This window comes from Ascaphus truei, chromosome 21 (assembly GCF_040206685.1).
Source record: "Ascaphus truei isolate aAscTru1 chromosome 21, aAscTru1.hap1, whole genome shotgun sequence".
Taxonomy (NCBI): domain Eukaryota; kingdom Metazoa; phylum Chordata; class Amphibia; order Anura; family Ascaphidae; genus Ascaphus; species Ascaphus truei.
In genome coordinates, this window is record NC_134503.1 from 21,097,664 (window position 1) to 21,119,931 (window position 22,268).

The window sequence follows — 22,268 nt, forward strand, 5'->3', positions numbered from 1 at the left end:
ACATTCCTATTACTGCAACAAGGGAATGGACTGCAAAATGGGTACAAGAAGGTGGGTGTAGGGGAAAACATATCAGTGTGGTACACATACAGTTAACTCCTTCAGTCCCAACGCAATTTGGGGTTAATGAGCCGAGTATAATGCCTTTATTAATGGCCTGATTAACCCTTCTAACGCCACACAAGGAGAAACAGCGAGTTCTACAGGAAGCAAATGTCCAGGCTGCTAACCAAGTACAAGTGCTACAGGAACGGCTGAGTACCTAGTATGTCCCCACAGAGCAGCATGAAGAGCTGAAGGCCACACTGAGCGGAACAATAGCATCGCTGGAGGCAGAGCTTAGATGCCAGGTGACTCTGTATGAGAGGGAGCGGGAGAAGGTCCAGAAACTGGAGCAAGAGCTGGAGAAGGAGAGAGGCATCTCCATCCCCATGAGTCAGTATGCCAAGGAGAAAGAGGCCTGGAAAACAGAAGCAGCAGTGATCTTATCGACAAAAACTGCAGAGCTCCAAAAGATGAATGAGGCACTGATGCAAACCCCGAGCAAGCACCGGGAAGAGATGAAGGCCCTGAGAGGGGATAGGCCGGATCCGATTGAAGAGTTGCAGATGCAGATGGCTGAGGACGAGATTCAGTGCGCCGAGAGGGAGGAGGTGTCCGTCCGTCAGGTAGCCTGCCTGACATTGCACCATGAAACCGAGATGGCCGATATCCACAAGCGGTTGGACCACACAGCCAATGAGGGGGCCCGGCAACAGCTGGAGCTGGACAAGGTCCGGGAGGACCACCAGCAGCTGCAGGTCCAGTATAAAGAAACAGAAACAGATTTAAGCCTGGCTCTGAGTCTTCTAGGAGATGTGGAATCGTGACTCAACTCTAAAGAAGCTGAACTAGCAGCTGCACTGTATGAAAAAAGAAATACAGAAGGACAGCTTCTTGACCTGAGGAAGGACCTGGAGTCTGAGAGTACTGGCCGCGAGATGGCAGAGATACAAAAGTGGGACCTGGAGGAGGAGCTCGAGGCTCTGAAGACTGAGCGGGACGCTACGTTGGACTCCAATTCTGCCCAGCAGGAGATTTCTCAGCTGAAGTTGCAGAAAGAGGTTACAACCCTAAGGCTGAGTCCCCGCTGGCGCTGAGTGCGCTCATGCTTAGAGCATGAGCGCCGGGTGTCCTGCAACTTGCGCACGCGTGCAGGGGGAAGGAGGGGGGCACAATTGCGGGCTATCTGAGCAAGTGGGAAAGTTTAAAAAATGTATTTACAAAAGCGCTGAGCGTGTGTGCCCGCGTATGCACGCGCACGCATCGCGTGAGCGGGAACTTGCATATATATATGCCAAGCGCCGCTCTCTCAGCGAGCTCAGAGCCAGCGGGAACTCAGCCTAAGACAGACACTTGGGTCACAGAAGCAGTCCATGGAAAAGATGGTGGTAGAAATAAAGCAAGTGAGGCGCTCCAGGAAGTGTGACTGCAATACCGTTACAGTACTACAGTCTACTTTCTCAAGGCACGGAATGGGAAGGCCAAGTTGCGATGGAGTAGCACAGTAAGAATCAAGTCATACTACAGTGCCCATGGGACCCAAAGTGGATTCCTTGCCATGTGGGCAGCCACTGTGAAGAGACAGTCGCGAATGGGACGGAAGTGTGTCCGCGATCGTAAGATGAGAAAGACCTCACAGATTGTCCAGCGACACTTCCAACTGAGTAAGTTAAGGAATCAAGACAGAAATGCCCAAGCCTATGAGTCTACTGAATGTAAAAGAGAGGCATCACGGGGGGCACTGCGAGTTAATAAGAATCCCGCCCAAGTTGAAGTACTGAAGATAAATGGTGTGGAACCCAATACTGAAGGTACGCTGATGGAGAAAGGTCCAAAAGCCATCACTGCTAAAACAGAGTTGCTGTTCTTCACAAGAGAAGGCCAAACAGTCACTGGCGAGTCCAAGGCTCTTCTACAGTGTAAGGGAGACTCTGAGCGGAAGAGGAAGAGGACAAAGATGCATCTTCAGGATAGCAGATCAAGGTCACAGAGTGGCGTAAAGTCTTGGCAGAGAGAGTTAATAGACAGCAGGATGCTCAGGAACCTTTGCAAGGAGGGACACAACAAAAGCAGAGCTTCAACCTTAAACTCAAACTGACACAAGACAAAGAGGTAGTGAGGTATCAGTCTACAGGCTCAGAAGGCCTAGTAGTTGCCCCGAAGAAAAAAAAGTCTTCAACTGGAAGGCAAGGAAAAAGAAAAGATGGATGTCAGAAATCTCTGACAAAGAGGCTGGTGCACGGGAATGGTGCACAGGCCCCTCACAGGACAATGTTTTTCTGGGGGGAGGAATATGTGACAGTCACTGACTCAGTAGGCTGGAACAGTGAATAGGGAGATGCTGCAGCCAGTCCACAGAGCGTTAAGAAAGAGCAGCAGCGGAAAACTGATTAATCAGGGGCTGGGCTCCTCAGTGAAACAAGGAAGTGTTTTAAAAGACACAGGAAGCTGTTATGCTGAGAGACTGCTTTACTCCACAGAGAGAGGGGAAGTGAAAGTTCTCCCAGCCGGGAAGAGTCTGGCTGTTATGGGCCCTAGGACTGAAAGAAGCAGGCCTGTGAGGTCCAGCTGGGAATCACACCCAGGATAAAGACAAGGACTGACAGATAAGCACAAAACTTTATTGTTCTATGCAGAGAGTGCGTTACCTTGTTCCATATGCCAGGGCATGTTTTGGCTTGGGAAACAGCTTAGCTGGCGATGCAGTTAGTTAGGGCGAAAGCTATGGTGTAGTTAGCTTTCCCTAAAGGGAATAGGTGTTCATTTCCTATGTTTTATTATGATTTAAAGGGACAGTACCCATTATGTTTATTTGTTTGTGGTTCATAAACCACTACAGTTAAAGCTTTACACAGCATCTAGCGTCTTACTGACCCTGCCGCGAGGCCGTCCTGCCACACTACCTAAGCTGATGCACACTAAGAGACTATCTAGTCAAAAACTGCTTATAGCTTCAATGTCAGCTAATGGATAGTGATATCACCGACCAATTCAAAGTGCAGCTCAGATGTCCATGGAGGTCTGTGGGATGGCATTTCTCGTGTTTTTACACTTCATGGGGTGCTTTGAAGCGCTGAATGAGTAATCCTCATTGGTGCTTAGAAATAGTTCCTGGGTGTGACGTCATAGGTATACCCTCAATACTCATGAACACACTGATTGGCTGAGAACCAGTAAACATCTGTGATTGGTCCACAGACCACCGTAGTGCTGGAACAGAGTTCAGTGTTGGTAAACAGAATCCACATAGTATCTAGGCGTCCAGGGTTGCCATGGTAACCCAAATACATACTGAAATGGTGCACCCGAGCCACGGAACCACGAACCACACAATCCCAGTGGTAGCCGACGGTGTCCTGACCAAAGGATATAGAACATATGTGGAGAGATAAGAGACAATAACGTTAAAGCCTATATTGAACTGCATAAAACAACACCTATAAAATGAAACAATAAAAATAACTGAGTGTCTGTGTGATATTTAATGGGTAAGATGCTACACCCAAAGGAACACACAGACCTGATAAACAGATTGCCTGGACTGTACTGCTATGATACTATCGATGGCAGAGAACGGGTAGACAGGTGGTAGAGGTGAGGGAAACACAGGCGTCACATGACTGATCACAGCACACCCTGATGTTAGGCTTTTAATTACAGGATTAGTTCACATAACCCTATGGCAGATGTGGCCGTTAAAATTTTACAGGTCATTAATATGGCCCATGAGGGCAGGTTAATCTCAAAAAGACAAAAGAAGTTCTTCATCAAAAAAATATCCTATCAAGCCAGTACTTTTGTAACGCCTGTATGCCCACAGACCTGGCCTGTCCCCGGTACTGAAGTGGGTAAGGGTATAACACGCACCCACAGCAGTGAGGGCGTGCCCGGAGTGTGGTAAAGTGCGTTGCCGGGCCTGGTGAGAAAGGGTTAACGAGATACTTGCTGAGTCCGGGGTGCCAGAGGTACGGAGATCCAGATCCAAGAGCCATGGGTCATGGGCAGGAGATAGCAGCATAGTGAGGTCCAAAGCCGAGTCCAGGGATGCGAGGTACACGTAGTCAAACAGAGCCGAGATCAAAATCCAAAGGTATCCACAGGGGCAGGGACAAGAACGAGGGTTGTAATAGAGAACAGAGCTTTGCATAGACAACTGCACACTTGAGTCACAGAGAAGCTCTGCAGAGCAAGGAAGGAGAGGGCAGACTGGGGTTATAAAGGCAGGAGGCCTAATGGTAGCAAGGGGTGGAGCGGAGGCCTGTCTGAGTGATCCCAGGGATAGGTCCAGGTGAGCAGGGACGGAGCCAGAGAGGTGAGTGGTGGTAATTGCCTGCAACCGACGGGGGGCGGAGCCAGCGGCACGGGAGGATGAATGAGGATCGGGTGCGCGCACACTCTGTAAGCTTGTCGTGCGCATGCTCCGGTCGCGTGCGGGAGGAAGTGGCGTGCGCCACGGAGGAGCGGCATTGTATGGGAGAAGGAGAGGTAAGGAGCCGAGGGAGCGGGGAACCGGAGCTGACAGCCGTACTGGGATCTGAGGTGAGGGTGACCAGCTGAGAGGCGCGTGTCCCCAGATCCCTTACAACTTTACACATTGCCAAAGATACACAAGAGTCTGTCAACACCACCAGGGTGTCTTATAGTCGCAGGGACTGAATCCCTATTTCAACCCATTGCTGTATTTTTAGATAAACTACTCCGTCCTTTGGTTGTGAATTCTAAATCATACATCCAAGGTATATATGATTTCATTTGAAAGATTGAACAAGTTCCTAGATTCACCACTGATGTCATCCTAGTGACACTTGATGTCAACAGTTTGTACACTTCAATCCCACACAGTGAGGGGATTGAAGCTGTAAAGACCGCACTGGATGATAATGATTTTATTTACCCCAAAGGAACGCATGTTTGCACTAGACTTGCTGAGTTTCATCTTGAAAGAAAATTTCTTTCTATTTGAAGATGCATTCTATATCAAAATCCAGGGTACGGCTATGGGTTCCAATGTCACATCCACATAAGCCAATATTTTTATGAATAATTTCGAAAATCAATTCATTTTTTGTCATCCACTATTTTTGGCGGCAGGGTGTATGTGGGTGCGATATATAAACGATATATTTATGATCTGGACTGGTACAGGTGAGGATCTCGATACGTTCATCAGAGATATTGATGGTGCACAAAGGACCATTGGCTTCACATTAGTCATTAGCAATAAACTATCAATTTCTAGGATTCCACAATTAGAGTGATTAACCACAAACTGGAATCGGATATCTTTGTCAAAGAAACAGATCGGAATAATCTACTTCACTATAGTAGTTTTCACCCACCTGGTACGATTAACGGATTACTCCATAGCCAATTCTTAAGAACAAAGAGGATATGTGGTGAATGTGACAGCATGCAGCAAGGGAATAGTTTTTCTCATCCACACTCTGGAAATATCTTTAAGATCAACGTTTTTATACCTGTTTATCCAAGGATGTGATATATCTCATCAAATGTCCGTGTGGGATAGGGTATGTGGGGGAGACGACCCAATGCGTCAGGGACAGGATCCGCCAGCACAAGGCAGCTATCCGTAAAGGCAATGTGGATGCTCCAGTGGCACACCACTTCACACAGGCTGGTCATAATCCTAGTCAGGTACAGCTTCAGGTCATTGATGGCGTGGTGAAGAGCAGACGGGGTGGTAACATAAAAATGTTGCTACTGCAGAAAGAGACTCAGTGGATACGACGTTTGGGTACTATGACTCCAGAGGGTATGAACAAAGATCTTGACTTAAGCTGTTATATTTAATACTCATCTACCCTGTGTAACTCTAGTTGTCTGTTCCGCTTAGAAAGGCTTTGTCCCATTTCCATGGTCCAGCTGCGCTTGTTAACCATACCCTGGACATCTCTCTCCACAGACCTGTCTGTCCTATTTGACTTTGTTGCCCTTTGCACTGAAGTATGTGACCCATACCGGATTCTGCAGCCTAACATCAGGGTGTGCTGTGATCAGTCCTGTGACGCCTGTGTCTCCCTTACCCCTCCCACCTGTCTACCTGTTCTCTGCCATCTATAGTATCATAATGTCACGGTGGACACAAACGTATCAACACAAAATCACTGGGAACTTGATTTGGAGCGAGACGACGATAAAATAAATCTGTAAGTTTATTTATTTTCAGAACAATACGCACAGTAAAACGAATAACATGGGATAAAAACACTTACAAGATGGTATAGGGCGAAATATCCTGATGCAGGGAAAGCAGTTCACCCGTGAATTCAGGACATCATGAACAGCACAGGGATGAAGCTGCAGACACCTTTTAAAGCTAAGGGACCTGTTTTTTAACATTTGCCTCATCGGATTGGCAATGAATTATCTTGCACCTATCAGACATTGCCAAGTAACATGAGAAATGGTCATAAGGCCAGCCCAGGTAACTCTGAGCATGCTCAGTGAGCAGCTTGGTAGCACTGCTTAGTAAAAAGGGCCCAGAATATCTGGAGTCCGAACGTCTCGCTGAAGTGTCAGTGGACTGTCAAAGCTTTGTGTCAGGGTGTCACCTTTGACAAGCGAAATGGTTATCACCTAGTTGTGAGACCCGGTCTGCATATTCAATGGGGTGAGTCATAGCCCCTTTGATCAGCATATTGTCTCACCTCTGGTGTTACTTATCCACAGGAGTGGGGAAGTGTAGGACATCACAAAAGGCCTTTAAGTGTTCTCCCCTTGCATACACTTAACCCATCAAAGCTCCATTTGGGGAGCTCTACCCAGTATTATAACTTCTAGCAAAAACATTGACAAATTCTAAAATACATTTTCTAGTGAAGGAATTGCGTTTTAGGGCAGGGAACACAGGATTATACACACAATACAATTAACCCTTTTCCTCCCAAGATGATTTAGGGGACACACCGTTTAAAACGCATTGCAGCTGGGAAATTCAGCTGCAATCTGGGACAAATACAGATGGTGAAGGGGAATGCAAGTTATTACACACAGTTTACACATTAACCCCTTCAGTCCCAACACTATTTAGGGGCTCGATCTTCACACATAGTAGTACAGTCCAGGCAATCTGTTTATCAGGTCCGAGTGTTCCTGTGGGTGTACAGTAGCATGTTTCTCATTAAATATCACCCAGACACTCAGTTATTTTCATTGTTTCATTTTATAGGTGTTGTTTTATGCAGTTCAAATAGGCTTTAACTTTATTGTCTCTTATCTCTCCACATATGTTCTATACTTTTCGGTCAGGACACGTCGGCTACCACTGGGATTGTGTGGTTCGGTGGCTCCGTGGCTCAGGTGTAGCATTTCAGTATGTATTTGGGTTACCATGGCAACCCTGGACACCTAGATACCATGTGGATTCTGTTGACCAACACTGAACTGTGTTCCAGCACTGCAGTGGTCTGTGGACCAATCACAGATCCTTCCTGGTTCTCAGCCAATCAGTTTGTTCGAGAGCATTGTGGGTATATCTATGACGTCACACCCAGGAACTATTTCTAAGCACCGATGAGGATTACTCATTCAGCACTTCAAAGCACCCCACGGAGTGTGAAAACACGAGGAACGCCAACCCACGGACCTCCACAGACATCTGAGCTGAGCTTTGAACTGATATTACTATCCATTAGCTGACATTGAAGCTATCAGCAGTTTTTGACTAGATCCAGACTCTTCTGGGCCTATGCACTAAAGGCTCATAAAAAAAAAATCGCCGGGCCATTTAAATCACCATTTTTATGAGCATTGCAATCACGGTATTCAGAATGCCTTGATTACCTGTCATAGCAAAATTTAAAAAACGGGTGATTAGCCAGTGATCTGATGAACGACCCTGTGAAAAGGCCTTATCCGGCGAGTTGTATCTCCTGCAGAGAGAGTTGCTCAGAGAGAGCCGTCTCTTCCTGTGCAACTCTCGCCCGAAATGTATGTGTATAAATTTTAATTTTGTTAATAGTTTAGATGAGCAGGGGGTTTCCTGAACTGAACCGCATTGGTTTCAGCCTCAGGGACCCCCTACTTCCCGAGATACAGTACCCGTTGTGGGGTGCCGGTATCTCCTATGCATTTTATTCCCACGGTCACGTGACGTGGACATTTAAATGCATAGGAGGAAACCGGCACCCCATAACGGGGCCTGTATCTCGGGAAATAAGGAGGCCCTGAGGCTATCCGCTATGGTAATGAAGTTTTCTGTAAATGCATTTTTATTGCATAGGATTCATGCCAGGGGTCTCTTGTGCTAATAGTAATGGATATCAGTTCCAGATTCCCAACATCAATCCTATGCAGGAAAACCGCATTTTCTCTAAGTCCCATCTCGCTGCTTCTCTGCAGGTTTCCAACACCTTCACACCAACTTTTTCTGGCGTGAGGTTTTTGTGATAAAATCACCATTCTAGAGTGGTGATAGGCGTTCATAGCCTAATCACTGCTAATAGAATTGCGCGAGTTTATGAACATGCCGAAAAACGGCGATAAGTGGCTTATCACTGCTGATTTTTTTTATGAGCAATTTTTGGGGGCAATTCAGTCTTTTATCATCCACTTATCACCACTTACTGAATAGCAGTAGGCATTTTGGGCGATAAGTGCTTTATAAGTGGCTTATGAATGCTTACTGCATAGGCCCCTTAGTGTTTCGGTGTTTTTTAATGTTTTATTATTGTGTCTTTTGTGCATTCATGTATTGTGATTAGGGTGCCCATTGAGTGCTATAGAGGCTTATCATGCCCATATTATTATATGGGTATGATGTACCCCTATACTACTTAATGGGTACAGGGTGTGTATAGTGGGTCCGGGGTGTGTGGTTAGGCCTCCCAGGTGGGTAGCGGGGCAGAGTGGGTTAACCCCTTAATTACTATAGTGGTTATTAATTTCTAAGGTTATTAAGGGGGTAGGGGCCATTAGAATGTATATATTACTAGCTGAGATACCCGGCGTTACACGGGATTTAATTTTCCCACTCCCCCTCTGTCTCTGCTCCCCTCCTCGCATTCACAGCTCCATTCCCCCCCCCCCATTCCCAGCTCCGGCCCCCACCTAATCACAACTGTGCCCCCTTTCACATCTCTGATTCCCCCCCTTCACAGCTGTGTCCCTCCCCTTCACAGCTCCGTTCTCCCCCTTCACAGCTCAGTTCCCCCTCCTGCACAGCTCCATCTCCCCCCTCGTTTACAGCTGTGGTCTCCTGCTGCTCACAGCTCCATTCCCCCCCCTTCGTTCACAGCTGCAGGCCCCTGCCGGTCACAGCTCCGTTCCCTCCTCCCCGGTTAAGCTCCATTCCACCCCCCTTCACAGCTCCACACATCAGTCTCCCCCCCCCCTGCATCTCACATCACTCTCTCCCCCTGCAGCTCACATCACTCTCCACCCCTGCACCTCACATCACTCTCCCCCCCCTGCACCCCTCATCAGTCGTCCCCCCTGCACCTCACATCACTCTCCACCCCTGCATACCCCCTGTCCCCGGTGCTCATTCCCCCCCCTGACCCTGGTGCTCGTTCCCCCCCCCATGTCCCCAGCGCTCATTGCCCCCCCCCTGTCCCTGGTGCTTGTTCCCACCCTCACCGGGTGCTTGTTTCCCCAACCCCTGGCGCTCCTCCCCCCCCTCGCCCCCGGTGCTCCCAGCGGGGTGAGGATGTGTATAGTAAGGGGCCCGCGGGATGAGGATGAGAAGTGCCAGGGGAGGTGACCTGTTTCCCCCCCATCCCCAGCCCTCACCCCCCCCCCTGTCCCCGGGCGGTCGTTCCCCCCCCCCCTGGTCCCCGACGCTCCTTCCCCTTCCCCCGTCCCCGGCAGTCCCCACTGAATGTGGCTAGTATGGGGCCTGCGGGGTGAGGAGGAGAAGCGCTGGGGGAGGTTACCTGTAGGTCCGATCAGTGAGGTGGAGAAGCACCGATTAAGGAGGATGGAAGATTGTCTGTGAGCCCCTATTGGTGACATCACCCGGCCCGCAACCCCCCTCAGCCAATGGGAGAGCACGCCAGCATGAGGTGTGGCCGGCCACCAACCAATCCGCCAACTGAACAAACATTTCAGTTTTAAATATATATAGATGTGTGTATGCTTTCTGCAATGGAGGACAGGGACCTGCATTATCCTTCATATTGGCTGTGGTACGTAGAACTATACTTATTTACTTTATGCTGGCTAATGTTGGTTTTAATAATGGGCAAATAATCTATTATCCATATCACGATCATAGTTATTTTGCCCATTACTGTACTGTATGTGTTTGGTGGTGGGTTTTTTTTCAATACAGGCTTGGAACCGCAGGGCAGCGGGGACCCATGGAGACCACCTGAGGGACACCGGACGCCCACGGGTTCCACCTGAGGGCCCCCAGATACCTGTGGGGATGACCTGGGGACCCCCAGACACCCGCAGGGACCACCCATGGACCCCATTGGGGCCCTGGGGTACCGCCTGGAGGCCCACGGCACCTAGCAGGGACCTCCCAGAGGCCCCCAGACACCTGTGGGTACCCCCCGGGGTGCACTGTGGGGCCTGCGGACACCCATCGGGCCCACTGGGGACCGCGCCGGCCTGTGGTATTAATTGTGTGTGTAAAAAATAAATCATGGTTTTACAGTATGGGGGGGGAGGGGGGGGAGGGGGCACGGGGTTGGGTTGTGTATTGGTGCTTACTAAATATTTTTTAATATACATTTTATTCCTAGTGTAGATGAGCAGGGGGTCTCCAGAGCAGAACCGCGTTAGTTTGAGGTCCGGGGACACCCTGCTTCCCGAGATACAGGCCCCGTTATGGGGTGCCGGTATCTCCTGTGCATATAAATGCCCCGCGTCACGTGACTGTTTGATGTAAACAAAGCAGAGGGATACCGGCACCCTATAACAGGGCCTGTATCTTGGGAAGCAGGTGGTCCCAGACCTCAAACCAACGCGGTTCTGCTCCGGAGACCCCCTGCTCATCTACACTAGGAATAAAATGTATATTAAAAAAACATAAATTTAGGGCAAGATTTTCGCTGGGAGAGCCGGCTCTCTGAGGAGCTCTCTCTCTGCAGCAGAAATGAATCGCCAGGTTAGGCCTTTTCAGAGGGTCGATCATATCGCTGGCGTCAATTCGTACGTTTTGGGAATTTTGCTATGACAGGTAATCTTGGCTTTCGGAATACCGGGATAGCAACGCTCCAAAAAACGGTGATATACAGTAAATGGCCCGGCAATTTTTGTTTTTTATGAACGCTTTCTGCATAGGCCCCTTAGTGTTTTACTTTCTTTTAGGGAAGTTTTTACAGGGTACTAAGGGAAGTACCATTGGACACTTACTGCCCTTTGGGAACGGGCCAGAAGAAGGGGTCACAACCCCGAAACGTTGCCCCCCTTCCCCTGCATTACCTTTGTTTGCACCCCCTCCCCCTTTCACCCTTCCTTCCCCTTTGTGTTTTTTCCTCCCATTTCCCCTGGTTTCTAACCTTTTTTCCCTTACATATTTTTGCTGTATTGTTCCATACCCCTTGGTGGTATGTTTTCTGTTTTTCATTAAACTATTTTGGCTTATATCCTTTATCTTTTGTCTTTTATGAGTGCTGGGAACATTTTCACATTTCACCAATTTACATTTCACGCATGTTATTGTGAGTGCTGTCTGTTTTTGTCTTAGGGGGATGTTAGAATACACCGACCAACAACCACGCAACCGCGCCCGAATTGCAGAATGTAGTCGTGTAGCTGGGTCAGGGTGGGAGAGGTCAGAATAGTTGTGATACTTGTCGTAGTCTAGGATTGGAGAGGTCAGAATGGTCATTGTGCGTAGCCAAGGTCCAGAGGTCAGAGAAGGTAGAGGTCCAGTTAGAAGCTGAGGTCAAAAGGTACTAAAGATCAAGGCAGAATGCACAGAGGCAACAGCAGGGCAGCAGGATGCTTGAGGCAAGCATTTCATACATAAACACAAGTTTATGCTCAGCCAATTTGCCTAGGGGCTGGCTGAGCATATAAAGCACAGAGAGCCAATGGGAACGCTGTAGGCAGTGAGTCAACACAGGTAGACTGTGTACTGATAGGCAGGAGCAGAGTGTATAGCATGGCATAATTAATGTTGTTAGCATTAACCCCTCGAGTGTTTCTGGTCATGCGACACCGGCGTGTGGTGGAGACAGGAGCGTCCTCCGTTGCGTCACGGGATGTGGCGCGGGGGAGGAGCCTAGGTCCAGTGCCGGCAGGAGTACTGCGGCGCTCGCGTGAGGGGCGTCACCCAATGCATCACAGGGGCAGGACCGAGGTCCAATCCTCACAAAGTTTCATCAGTGTTTAAGTTTATTCACTGGGTATTTTGCACTTTCACTGCACTTTTATTCAATTTGTGCCATCAACACCTGATGGTTTAGTTTTGTCACAATGGCGGTTTGGGAGACCGCTGGTATTTAGGCAGCACTTGATTCTATCACTATATTATATATTTGTTGCGCCTTATTTGTTGTTTCACGTCCAAATGTCTGATTCCAATGGGAGTTATTCATTAAACTGTCTTGGTGCCGATTGGGCCATTATCTCACAGAAACTCCAACTGAAGTCAATAAGGGTTTCCATTCCACAGTGCGTCGATCGGCACTATCATATTTTAATGAATAATCGCCAACTGTAGATCTTACAATCTACAGAAATTTCGGGGCCTGAGGCACAGGGAAATAGACAGACTTGAACATAGCTCAATAACTTTAAAGTCAGTGTTCTTAACACTTACTGTAACTAATATATCAGCCCAGTGAATAGATATTAGCTATTTTATTGCTTGATATTCTAGTATTAAACAACTAGGAAAAGGAGATATCCAGTTTAAGAGCATTCTTCAGTGTAGCACCATTTCTGTTATGCATACATTGTCTTTTTAATTATTTTAAATATGTTAATTTATTTAAATGCCCAAAAGTTAGTGAAAAATGTTAGGGAACTGGAAAATGGTATGCTTTCATGAGTAAACGAGCATTTGAGTGTGTACTCCTCCATAATAAATAAGGCACATTTCCTTTGGTGAAACTGGACCTGGGGTGTGTTAATTAGGAATGCATTCATTTCGTGGCCAGTCATTTGAGGTATGCGGTACAATGTTTTTTTTTTTTTAAATAAGAGGATTATTACTGGTTATCAGCATTTGAAGGCCAAGTTGTTTTAAACATTTTATTTATTCTTAGAGATAATGTAGACATACTGTAGCTAATTTAAAGGTGTGCAAAGTACAAATGGGTCATATAATTGTAAAATACTCACCCTCATCACATTTACATATAAAAGACTTCTTCACATTGCAGTTAATGTCAGTTAAAATCCCAGCTGTTATGTTGATCTGTGCACAATCTTTCAGACCTCCATCTGCCATGTCATCTTTCAAATACCTGAAAACAAAGTTATACCACTTTACCATCAACAAATAGAATGTTGGGTTAAAAAGTCTAGGGAGCCCTGTGCAAGGTGAGAAATGACTGCTAGACGCAGGTCTTCATCGTGTTACAGAGGCATACTTACAAGGTACATGGCAATAGTAGTCACATACACCACTGTCCCTTTATATACAACACTAGCCATAAACAAATTAGCCACAACTATAAGCCCTTGTAGCATTAAGCATCTCTACATCAATCTGAACTATGCTATACTAGTACTACTAATACTGAAAAACTGGTGCCATCTATTGAGCATACAGTTAATACAGAATCAATCCAATATTATTCACATTGTAGTTGCTCCGATTGCAATTTTAAACTATACAAACTATATAAACTTCGTCAGGAGGATGAAGCACTTGGTTGCGAAACGCATAGAGGTCACATAGGGGAGCTCTGCGCATTCACCGATTGGATGGAGGAGGGAAACCAGGAAGCAGCAGCAGTGTGATTCTTCTGCCAGCGTGTTCGGGTTGTCCGGACTTATCCGTGTTCCTGTTTGGCACCTGCTGTTGCCTGTGTTTAGTACCTGCTCCCCCCTTTACAGTTCATTCAGCCTTTTGCTATTTTTGCACTTTATTAATGTAATCTTTAGTGGGGTGGTTGCTTTCTCATTGCTTGTTTTATCCTTTTTTGTTTTTGGGGTTGTGCTTCATTTGAAGCTAGCACATAGGGGTTAGCATCCCATTGGGAGTTTCCCTTTTATTATTTCATTAATTTATTATTTTTATTATTGTGTGGTGTTTAGCAAAGTGCTAATTATTATTATTATTATTATTATTATTATTATTATTATTATTATTATTGTCTTGTGTGGTCAGTGTGATCAATTATTAATTATTAAATATTAAGATTTATGCTAATCCGCGGTGCACTTGTGTGCTTTGTGTTTTTTCTAATTGCGGTAAAGAGTACAGTAGGTCTGAAATGGATAACGCACACCTGATATGGTGATTTCTGTGGACTCCCTCATACGTTATCCAAATGGCAGTAGATGGAAATATAGATGTATAGCTTTATTGCAAAGTTAGTTAGAATTTATGGTTATTCTTCAAAATTCCAACAGGAGATATTATAGATTAAAGAGAAATTACATATCATAATAACATTTATTGTAACTAGGACTGGTATAAAAACAGATGTAAACTCCCAAGCGCCCGATATTTTCAAGCCTTTTGAATAAGCTTTCCAGCATATGCAGCCTATCTCCTCCTGAAGTCCTTTGTGACTGAGGTAAATAGGATCTTTCGCGTTCTCCAAAGGCGTTCCTGTCAGCTGAAACGATATTCTCTTCCAATCCAGGATGGCGTCGCTGCCTCTCTCCTTCCCCGGCTCGTGCACATCTGGGGGCGGTGTGCGCGGCGGCGTCTCACTTCCTGGATGGGTCTGCATCCGCGTGGTGTTCCTACAGATGTTGGTATCGACCTGACAGCTTCGGATTGGTTGCGCGTTCCAAAAGACTACAGTGGCTTGTGAGAGTCAATCCAAGAGCGAGAGTTCACATGACTTTACATGATTACCCATGACTTGCAGCATATGTACTGTAAGGTAATAAAGAAGTGGGGAAAGCCAGTAGGATGCTAGATGACCCATTTTTCACCTTCCGCAATTGTCCTTGAAATAAACAATACCTCTCCTCAATGCATCCCAATATACCATCTGTCATGGACAGCACACTTGTGAGCATGTGACATATATGTGTAAACTGTCTAATTTTTAGATCTCAGACTTATGACTATTGCTGAGGCAGGGGCCTGAGTCCCTGTTAATATCTGACTGGGCCACACATGGCCTACGGTTAGACGGCAGGAAGAATACAGACACGGTATATGGGTGATACTAGGGTTTCTCACTGTCAGCACAGGACAGCCACTTCTTTGGGGTATACGATTTCTGCCTTGGGCCCCCTGGATATTCTGTCATCTGTGGGACGAATTGTCCATTTGCTCTAGACTGCTGGGCATCTCACCTCTCCTTTTTCTCAGCGGGATCTGCGGACATGTCTGTTCCTTTCTCGTTATTTGAAGAACCGTTTTTCTTTTTCCGCCTTTTTGTTTTGGACGTCTCCATCTCATCAGAGATACTGGGGTCTCCTTCTTGTATTGAAACTTCAGCAGTTTCACTGTATCCGCCAGGCTTTTCTTGTAGTTGCGTTAGCTGGCATCAATGTTCAGTGCTCTTGCTTCTGCCGATCACATTTGTCATCACAGAGACCGGTATTTTCGGCGCGTTCCAAGTTCAGACACCTCCACCATCCTAGAGGTGTTTTGTGGGTGTGACTCATTTCGGGGCCGCACATAAGAGATATCTTCATCCTTATCCGTATCCTCATAGGATCAGAAGGACACTCTTCCGTGGGATCAGATTCATTACAGGAACTCCATTTTGGTGGTATCAGGTGCATTGTTCTTCCTGATACACAAAGATGAGGGAGCAGTGAACCACAGTGCAAGTAAAGATAAAAAAAAGCACATACAACACCATGTGACGGTGAGGGGGTAACCAGGCTATCAAATAAAGGTTAAGCCCATTTGGTTACCTCTGATCCATGTTTTGGAGTTCAAGAGTGTCTTGAGCCTAACTGTTGTATCTGCATGACGTAATTATGCGACAATAAATCATTTTTATTGTTTTGCCTTTCCAGGGATGCAGGCAAGCAGGGATTGCTAGGGTATGAGTTTCAAGGGGGGGTTGTGCAGAAAGTGTTTTCAGAATGTGTGAAAGGTAGTCGGGGTCCAGAGTTGCTGGATACCCAAAAAATGTACCCGGGAATCATACTTGTTTCCCAAATAAATATAGGCACATTGTTCCGGCAATATCTCCCCTTGAAAACGCTTGTACGACTCACCGCTACGGTTCCCTGCTTCAGCACAGCACAGAAATGTAAATGGTGCAAAGGGATTAAAAGTGTCTGTCACAGGAGACCAGGTAACTTACACCTTTTTAACTAGGATCATTTCATTGAGCAAAACTAAAATGTAAAATAAATTGCATTTATTTCTTGGAAACAGACATACACACTGTGGATTTCAATAATACAGGAGAAAACACACTTACTGGGGGTTTGGGCTGAAAAACTGAACTTCCTTGACCGAAAGAAAGTCTTTAACAAGTCAATTGACTGACCGGGACCTAGCCCCCAAAAAGTCATGGAACTCAAATCGGCTACCGCACTTTCCACTCCAAATGGGGCTGAAAGTCTGACTTAGAAAATATCTGGCTTCAGACTTCAGCCGCTGTCTGCTGAAGATGGTACTGGAAGTGGGACTTAGAAACTTTTCTGCTTAAAGTCCTGTAGCTGTTTCCTTGCTGTCTCCGCAAGGCTTCTTTGTGAAGATGACAATCCTTTGGGTTGGAGTCACAACTTGGATCCATCTTGGGATCTCCTCCCTGGGCTGGCTACTAACTTTTTATAACATTTGCAAAGTCAGTCCTACAACATTACCGCGAACCCGGTACCTGGCACCTGAGCATGGCAAAAGAGCATGCTCGAAAATCATCATCTTGCCTACTTGTCATGCAGCCCCCTGGTGTCTCTCAGTCTAGGGAGGTGACTACTTGCCGGAATAGCCTGTAATCATCCCAGGACTTGGATACTTAACTTAGCCATCCTGCACAGGTAGCTGTTCACACTTCTGGCAGCAAGTGTTACTTTGATCTACGGACTTAGGACAGACTTAGTGGCACCACACCCTGGTAGCCCAAGCACCCTGTGGAGTCCAGCAGTAAAAGGACCCAGCTTATGTTACAATGTATAAGTATAACATATTTTACAACATATGGAGTACAATTTTGGGCACCAATCCTAAGAAAAGACATTCTGGAACTAGAGAGAGTGCAGAGAAGAGCCACCAAATTAATAAAGGGGATGGACATTCTAACTTATGAGGAAAGGCTAGCTAAATTAGACTTATTTACATTAGAAAAGAGGCGTTTAGAGGGGATATGATAACTATATACAAATATATTCAGGGACAATACAAGGAGCTTTCAAAAGAACTATTCATCCCACGGGCAGTACAAAGGACTCGGGGCCATCCCTTAAGGTTGGAGGAAAGGAGATTTCACCAGCAACAAAGGAAAGGGTTCTTTACATTAAGGGCGGTTAAAATGTGGAATTCATTACCCATGGGGACTGTGATGGCAGATACAATAGATTTGTTCAAAAAAAGGTTGGACATCTTTTTAGATGGGAAAGGTATACAGGGATATACCAAATAAGTATACATGGGAAGGATGTTGATCCAGGGATTTATCCGATTGCCAATTCTTGGAGTCAGGAAGGAATTAATTTTTCCCCTTAATGGGGTTTTTTGTTTGCCTTCCTCTGGATCAACAAGTAAGTATTGTTATAGGATCAAGTATCTGTTGTCTAAATTTAGCATAGGTTGAACCCATTGACAAAGGAGCAAAATTGAGAGATTCAGATTATATGAAGGAAAATCTCTGATTACTCATTGATACGAGCACTTATAAGATTTGTTCTTTTTTATGATTAATAAAGGTCAATACACAGTGATACTCTATTACAAAAGATGAAACAAGATGACAATCTAGGACTTGTCCGAGATATAAGTACATTTTAGTGCCCTAATTACATATTGTGTACGCCGAGAAAAGTGTCACCCACGGGCCTTATTTATTAATAAAATGTTTTACCAGGAAGTGATACATTGAGAGTTACCTCTCATTTTCAAGTATGTCCTGGGCATAGAGTTAAGATGACAAATACAGTAATACTGTACATGATTACAAATACATAGTTATGTACAGTGGTCGACAAATCACAACAAAATCTACTCGCCACCTAGTACCACACGTGTGCTGCTTGGGCCAATAGGAGCTCGCCACGATGTTAAAACCACTCGCCCGGGGCGTGCAAATGTATAAAATATATATATATATTGTATCCCCCTGAGGAAGGTCCCATTTTGGAGGACCGAAACGTTGGGTTTCTTGATGTACCACTATTTTCACCAATACACTTTGTGAAGTTTTTCTACAATTGAGTGCTGTCTCTTTCTTTACCAGACCTTGGAACGGTAACGTATGTATATATATACTGAGTTAAGTTATGGTGAGTAAAAAAAGTGACAAAAACCCTCCACAGCAGAGCAAATATAAATACAACTGTATGCTCATCTGCATGTCTTAGGCAGGTCTGCAACCCCGCGGGGTTGCAGACCTGCCTAAGACATGCAGATGAGCATACAGTTGTATTTACATTTGAATATTTGCTTTGCTGTGGAGGGTTTTTGTCACTTTTTTTACTCACCATAACTTAACTCAGTATGGTAACCCCCATCCTTTAGCTTCTTTGCATAGCCAGTTAATCAACCCCACACTGATGAGACCCATTAAGGTCGAAACAGCTGTCTGTGGGTGCCTTGGCCCTTTGGCTTAGATCAAGGCGGTATGAAGGCTCCTCTCGGCCTGCACAGCTATGACCAAATGCAGTACCATCCTATCTGGGGCTTCAGTAGGAAAGGTCTGTGGCAAGCATTTGGCCCTCTAGCTCGTTGAGAGGTGGTGTCCAGGCCCCAGACCACAGAACCCCTGAGCCTTCGGGCTAAGGGGGGATGGCATTCGAACAACCTGCCCTTCGGGGCTGGGGTGCACCCGCACAACCCTCGAAAGAGGGGAGATGATGCGAACTCCCTTGCGGGCCTCGGGCCAGAGGGAGGAAGAGACGGATGTCCTGAATCCTAACGGAGGAAGGCATCAATGTCCCTGGAGACCTAGGCTTTCGGGCTGAAACCTTCAGGGAAACTGTGTTCTGAGGGCGGGTCTGACTTCGGTTGGACAGTCCAAAGGCATGCTCCTGAACCACTGAAGTGGTTTGGGACCCGATGAGCGAGAGGGTGCAACCCTCTTGGGAGGAAAAAAAAAAAAAAAAACCTGTCTGTGGGTGGGTTTTCTGGCTATGCACCTTAACCTTGGCTGTGCTCAAAGCTGTGACCATGCAGCAAGCTTAAGCCTATAGGGAACCATGTTAAAAATGGTTTTTGAAGCAAAAAGTGACACTGTGTGCTCATTTGCATGTCATTTCCCAGAATCCCTTGCTGCAGTGGAAGTGCTGTGTGCTGGGTGATAATGGTGAAAGGCGGGGTTGCAGACCAGCCTAAGACATGCAGATGAGCATACAGTTGTATTTACATGTGTATATATATATATATATATATATATATATATATATATATATATATATATATTGTGGTGGGTTTTGAGCTTGCTGGAATTGTGTTGTGTGGGATTGTTTGGAAAACAAACTGGTTATGTAGTCAGACGCTGGGCTCCTACAGATGCAATGGTTACAAAGCATTCCAACATACTGTATGACCACAAGCAAAAAAGTTCACAACTTGGACTTTTGAACTTGAAAACATATGATTTACATCAACTGTAAAATCACTGGAGTGATATATTTGGCTAAAGGTGTATGTGACAGCAAATATGTTGGCAAAACACGTTGCCAATGCCACAGACGAATACATAGGAGCTATTGAAAACAAATATGAATGGAAGAAAAGTCATGCTAAAGCTTAGTAACATTTTGTGAATCTTGGCCTTAATGCACTATTCATTGCATTTGTAGTTTAGATTTAATATATTTTTTTAATTTATGATCACACATTATACCTTTAATTTGTTGTATCATAACATGGATACCATATAATTAGGATTTCTCCTGTTTGAAGATCGGACAGATTCAAAATCCTGAACAAGAGAGAAACCATATTGTCTCTATACACACACATATATTTGCTTGGTATACACTTAGTTAATAAAAATTAGTAGATGAACCGTAGACAAACTATGCAGATGTGCAGTATTACAGCCAAAGGCTAAATATATAAGAACCGAGGCTATATGTAGGCTAGGAAAACATACATCACAGGTTGGAAGACAGGCAGGAAAGTATGGAGGACATTTTCACGGTAGACCAGGTCTTTTAACACATTTATATTTTTGGGATCATTCAATAGGTAAAACAAGGCAGTGAAATAAAATGGGGTTTATTTGAATTAAACTTCGGAAATACAACACAACACAAAATACAGAAATAAAAACACTTACTGGGGTCCTGGGTTGAGATCTAGCCTTTCCTAGGTGCAGGGTGCCCGCTTCAGCAAAGGCTTACCCTGTCCGCTCCCGCTGGTTCCAGTCCTCTGCAACTCTCAGGACTCAGTCCTGGGAACGTGGCCGAGAGACCTGGTCCCAATGCTTCCCCTCCGCTTGGCAGGGCTGCTCCGGCAGTTCTCTGCCGAGCCCACGTCAATGCGCTTCACCGGGGCAGCCTGGAGCAGGTATGAGGGTCCCAGAGGACTTGGCCGTGTCCTCAAACCTGAACCCTGTCTTTCGCGATCGACCACGACTCCAGGCAAAGTCCTCAGCTTGGCAGAGTTCAGCCGGCAGCTCTGTGCCGAGTGCTTTGCCATTTACAGCAAAGCACTTTCAAAACTACCGCCTGCGCCTGACCGGACTGATGCCTGAATTGCTCTACACAGGCTAACATAGCCTCTCTCTCCGTCTGCATGTCTCTCTTCCCTGCACTCGTCGGTTTCCTTTCATAGACAGCAAACCCTATCTTTAACATGGGGAGGGCTGCCAGCCAACTATTTACAGTTCAAAACCACTTTAAAACGAACATTTGGTCCCTAGAGCTTGCACTCTACAATTTGGACCTAAAACTTGGTGTCTGTGAACTGGGCTCTAAAACCTGTTCTAGGACACCAGCCCCTACACCCAATACAGTAACAGTAACACTTGATCCCTAGAGCTGACACTCTCAAATGAGGATCTGCGAGCTGGGGTTCAAAAGCCTGTGTTTTTTACTCCAGCTCTAATACCATGCTGGCAGGCAATACAGGTATATAGGGGAATTCTACCCCGGTAGTCCAATGCCTTTATCTACAGGCGTGCACCCGAAAACAGGCAGGATTTGTGGATACTTTTAGAGGATTACCGGTAGAAGCAGTAACTGACATTTTACACACAGGTTAACCCTGTTTTCCCCCAAATATCCCCCTTTAACCTCATGTTCCCAAAGGCTCTGCAGCTATTTCTCATAAAGAGCCACCCATACAAGTCAACCCACTTGCACACTGCTAGCACAGGCAGCTACGGGACCCTGAGTCATACGGAATACAGCATAGAATGCATTAACTGGCCCACTGGGCTTACATCGTTAACCCTATGCACACGGTTCCTAGCTTATAAGTATGGAGGACAGTATAAGGGGAACAGAATTACAGGGCAACATGGTAATGTACAATATTAGACCCAAGAGCTGGCACTCTCATCCCTTGACATATGGTTTCAGTTCCTGACTGGCAACAGTTGTTTGGAGGTAAGTGGCCCCTCCTCCCAGAGCTCACCCCTCCCCACCTTTTTATCTAGGGAGGTTCTGACATTTTGCTTAATGGACAGGACTCACTGTGGGTGTTTCCCCTCATACAGAGGTACTGTAAAAGGAAGGGTTCACTGTTTTGTGTTAGTACCTGCATTAATTTGGTTATACCTTGACGTTGGTATGCAGGCTTATGACGCTTTGGACAAAGGGTTTAACTAAATAACCAAGTAAATATTATTATTATTGAAGTATTTCAACTTTATACTTATTACTTTATATGTTTTGCCGATTGGATATAGCATTGGGCACCCCTGTCTTTTGTTTGGTTTCAGGGGCAGTCAGCCGGGCGTCACCTTTATTAATGAAGGCGGGCTACCCCCTGCCGTTACAGACATCATGTTACGAAAACAGACATGGCCAAGAACAGTACAAGTACAGGG

General features: G+C 45.9%; 1 protein-coding gene across 4 annotated transcripts in view; it reads right to left on the bottom strand.

Moving 5' to 3' along the window:
* LOC142472303 (macrophage mannose receptor 1-like) overlaps window positions 1-22,268 on the bottom strand; it is a 244,922-nt gene that overhangs the window by 15,797 nt on the left and 206,857 nt on the right. For all 4 annotated transcript variants that reach the window (XM_075579316.1, XM_075579315.1, XM_075579317.1 and 1 more), the window contains one exon: window positions 13,303-13,427. In XM_075579316.1, the coding sequence (XP_075435431.1) occupies window positions 13,303-13,427 (125 nt within the window). The remainder of the gene's footprint in view (window positions 1-13,302; window positions 13,428-22,268) is intronic.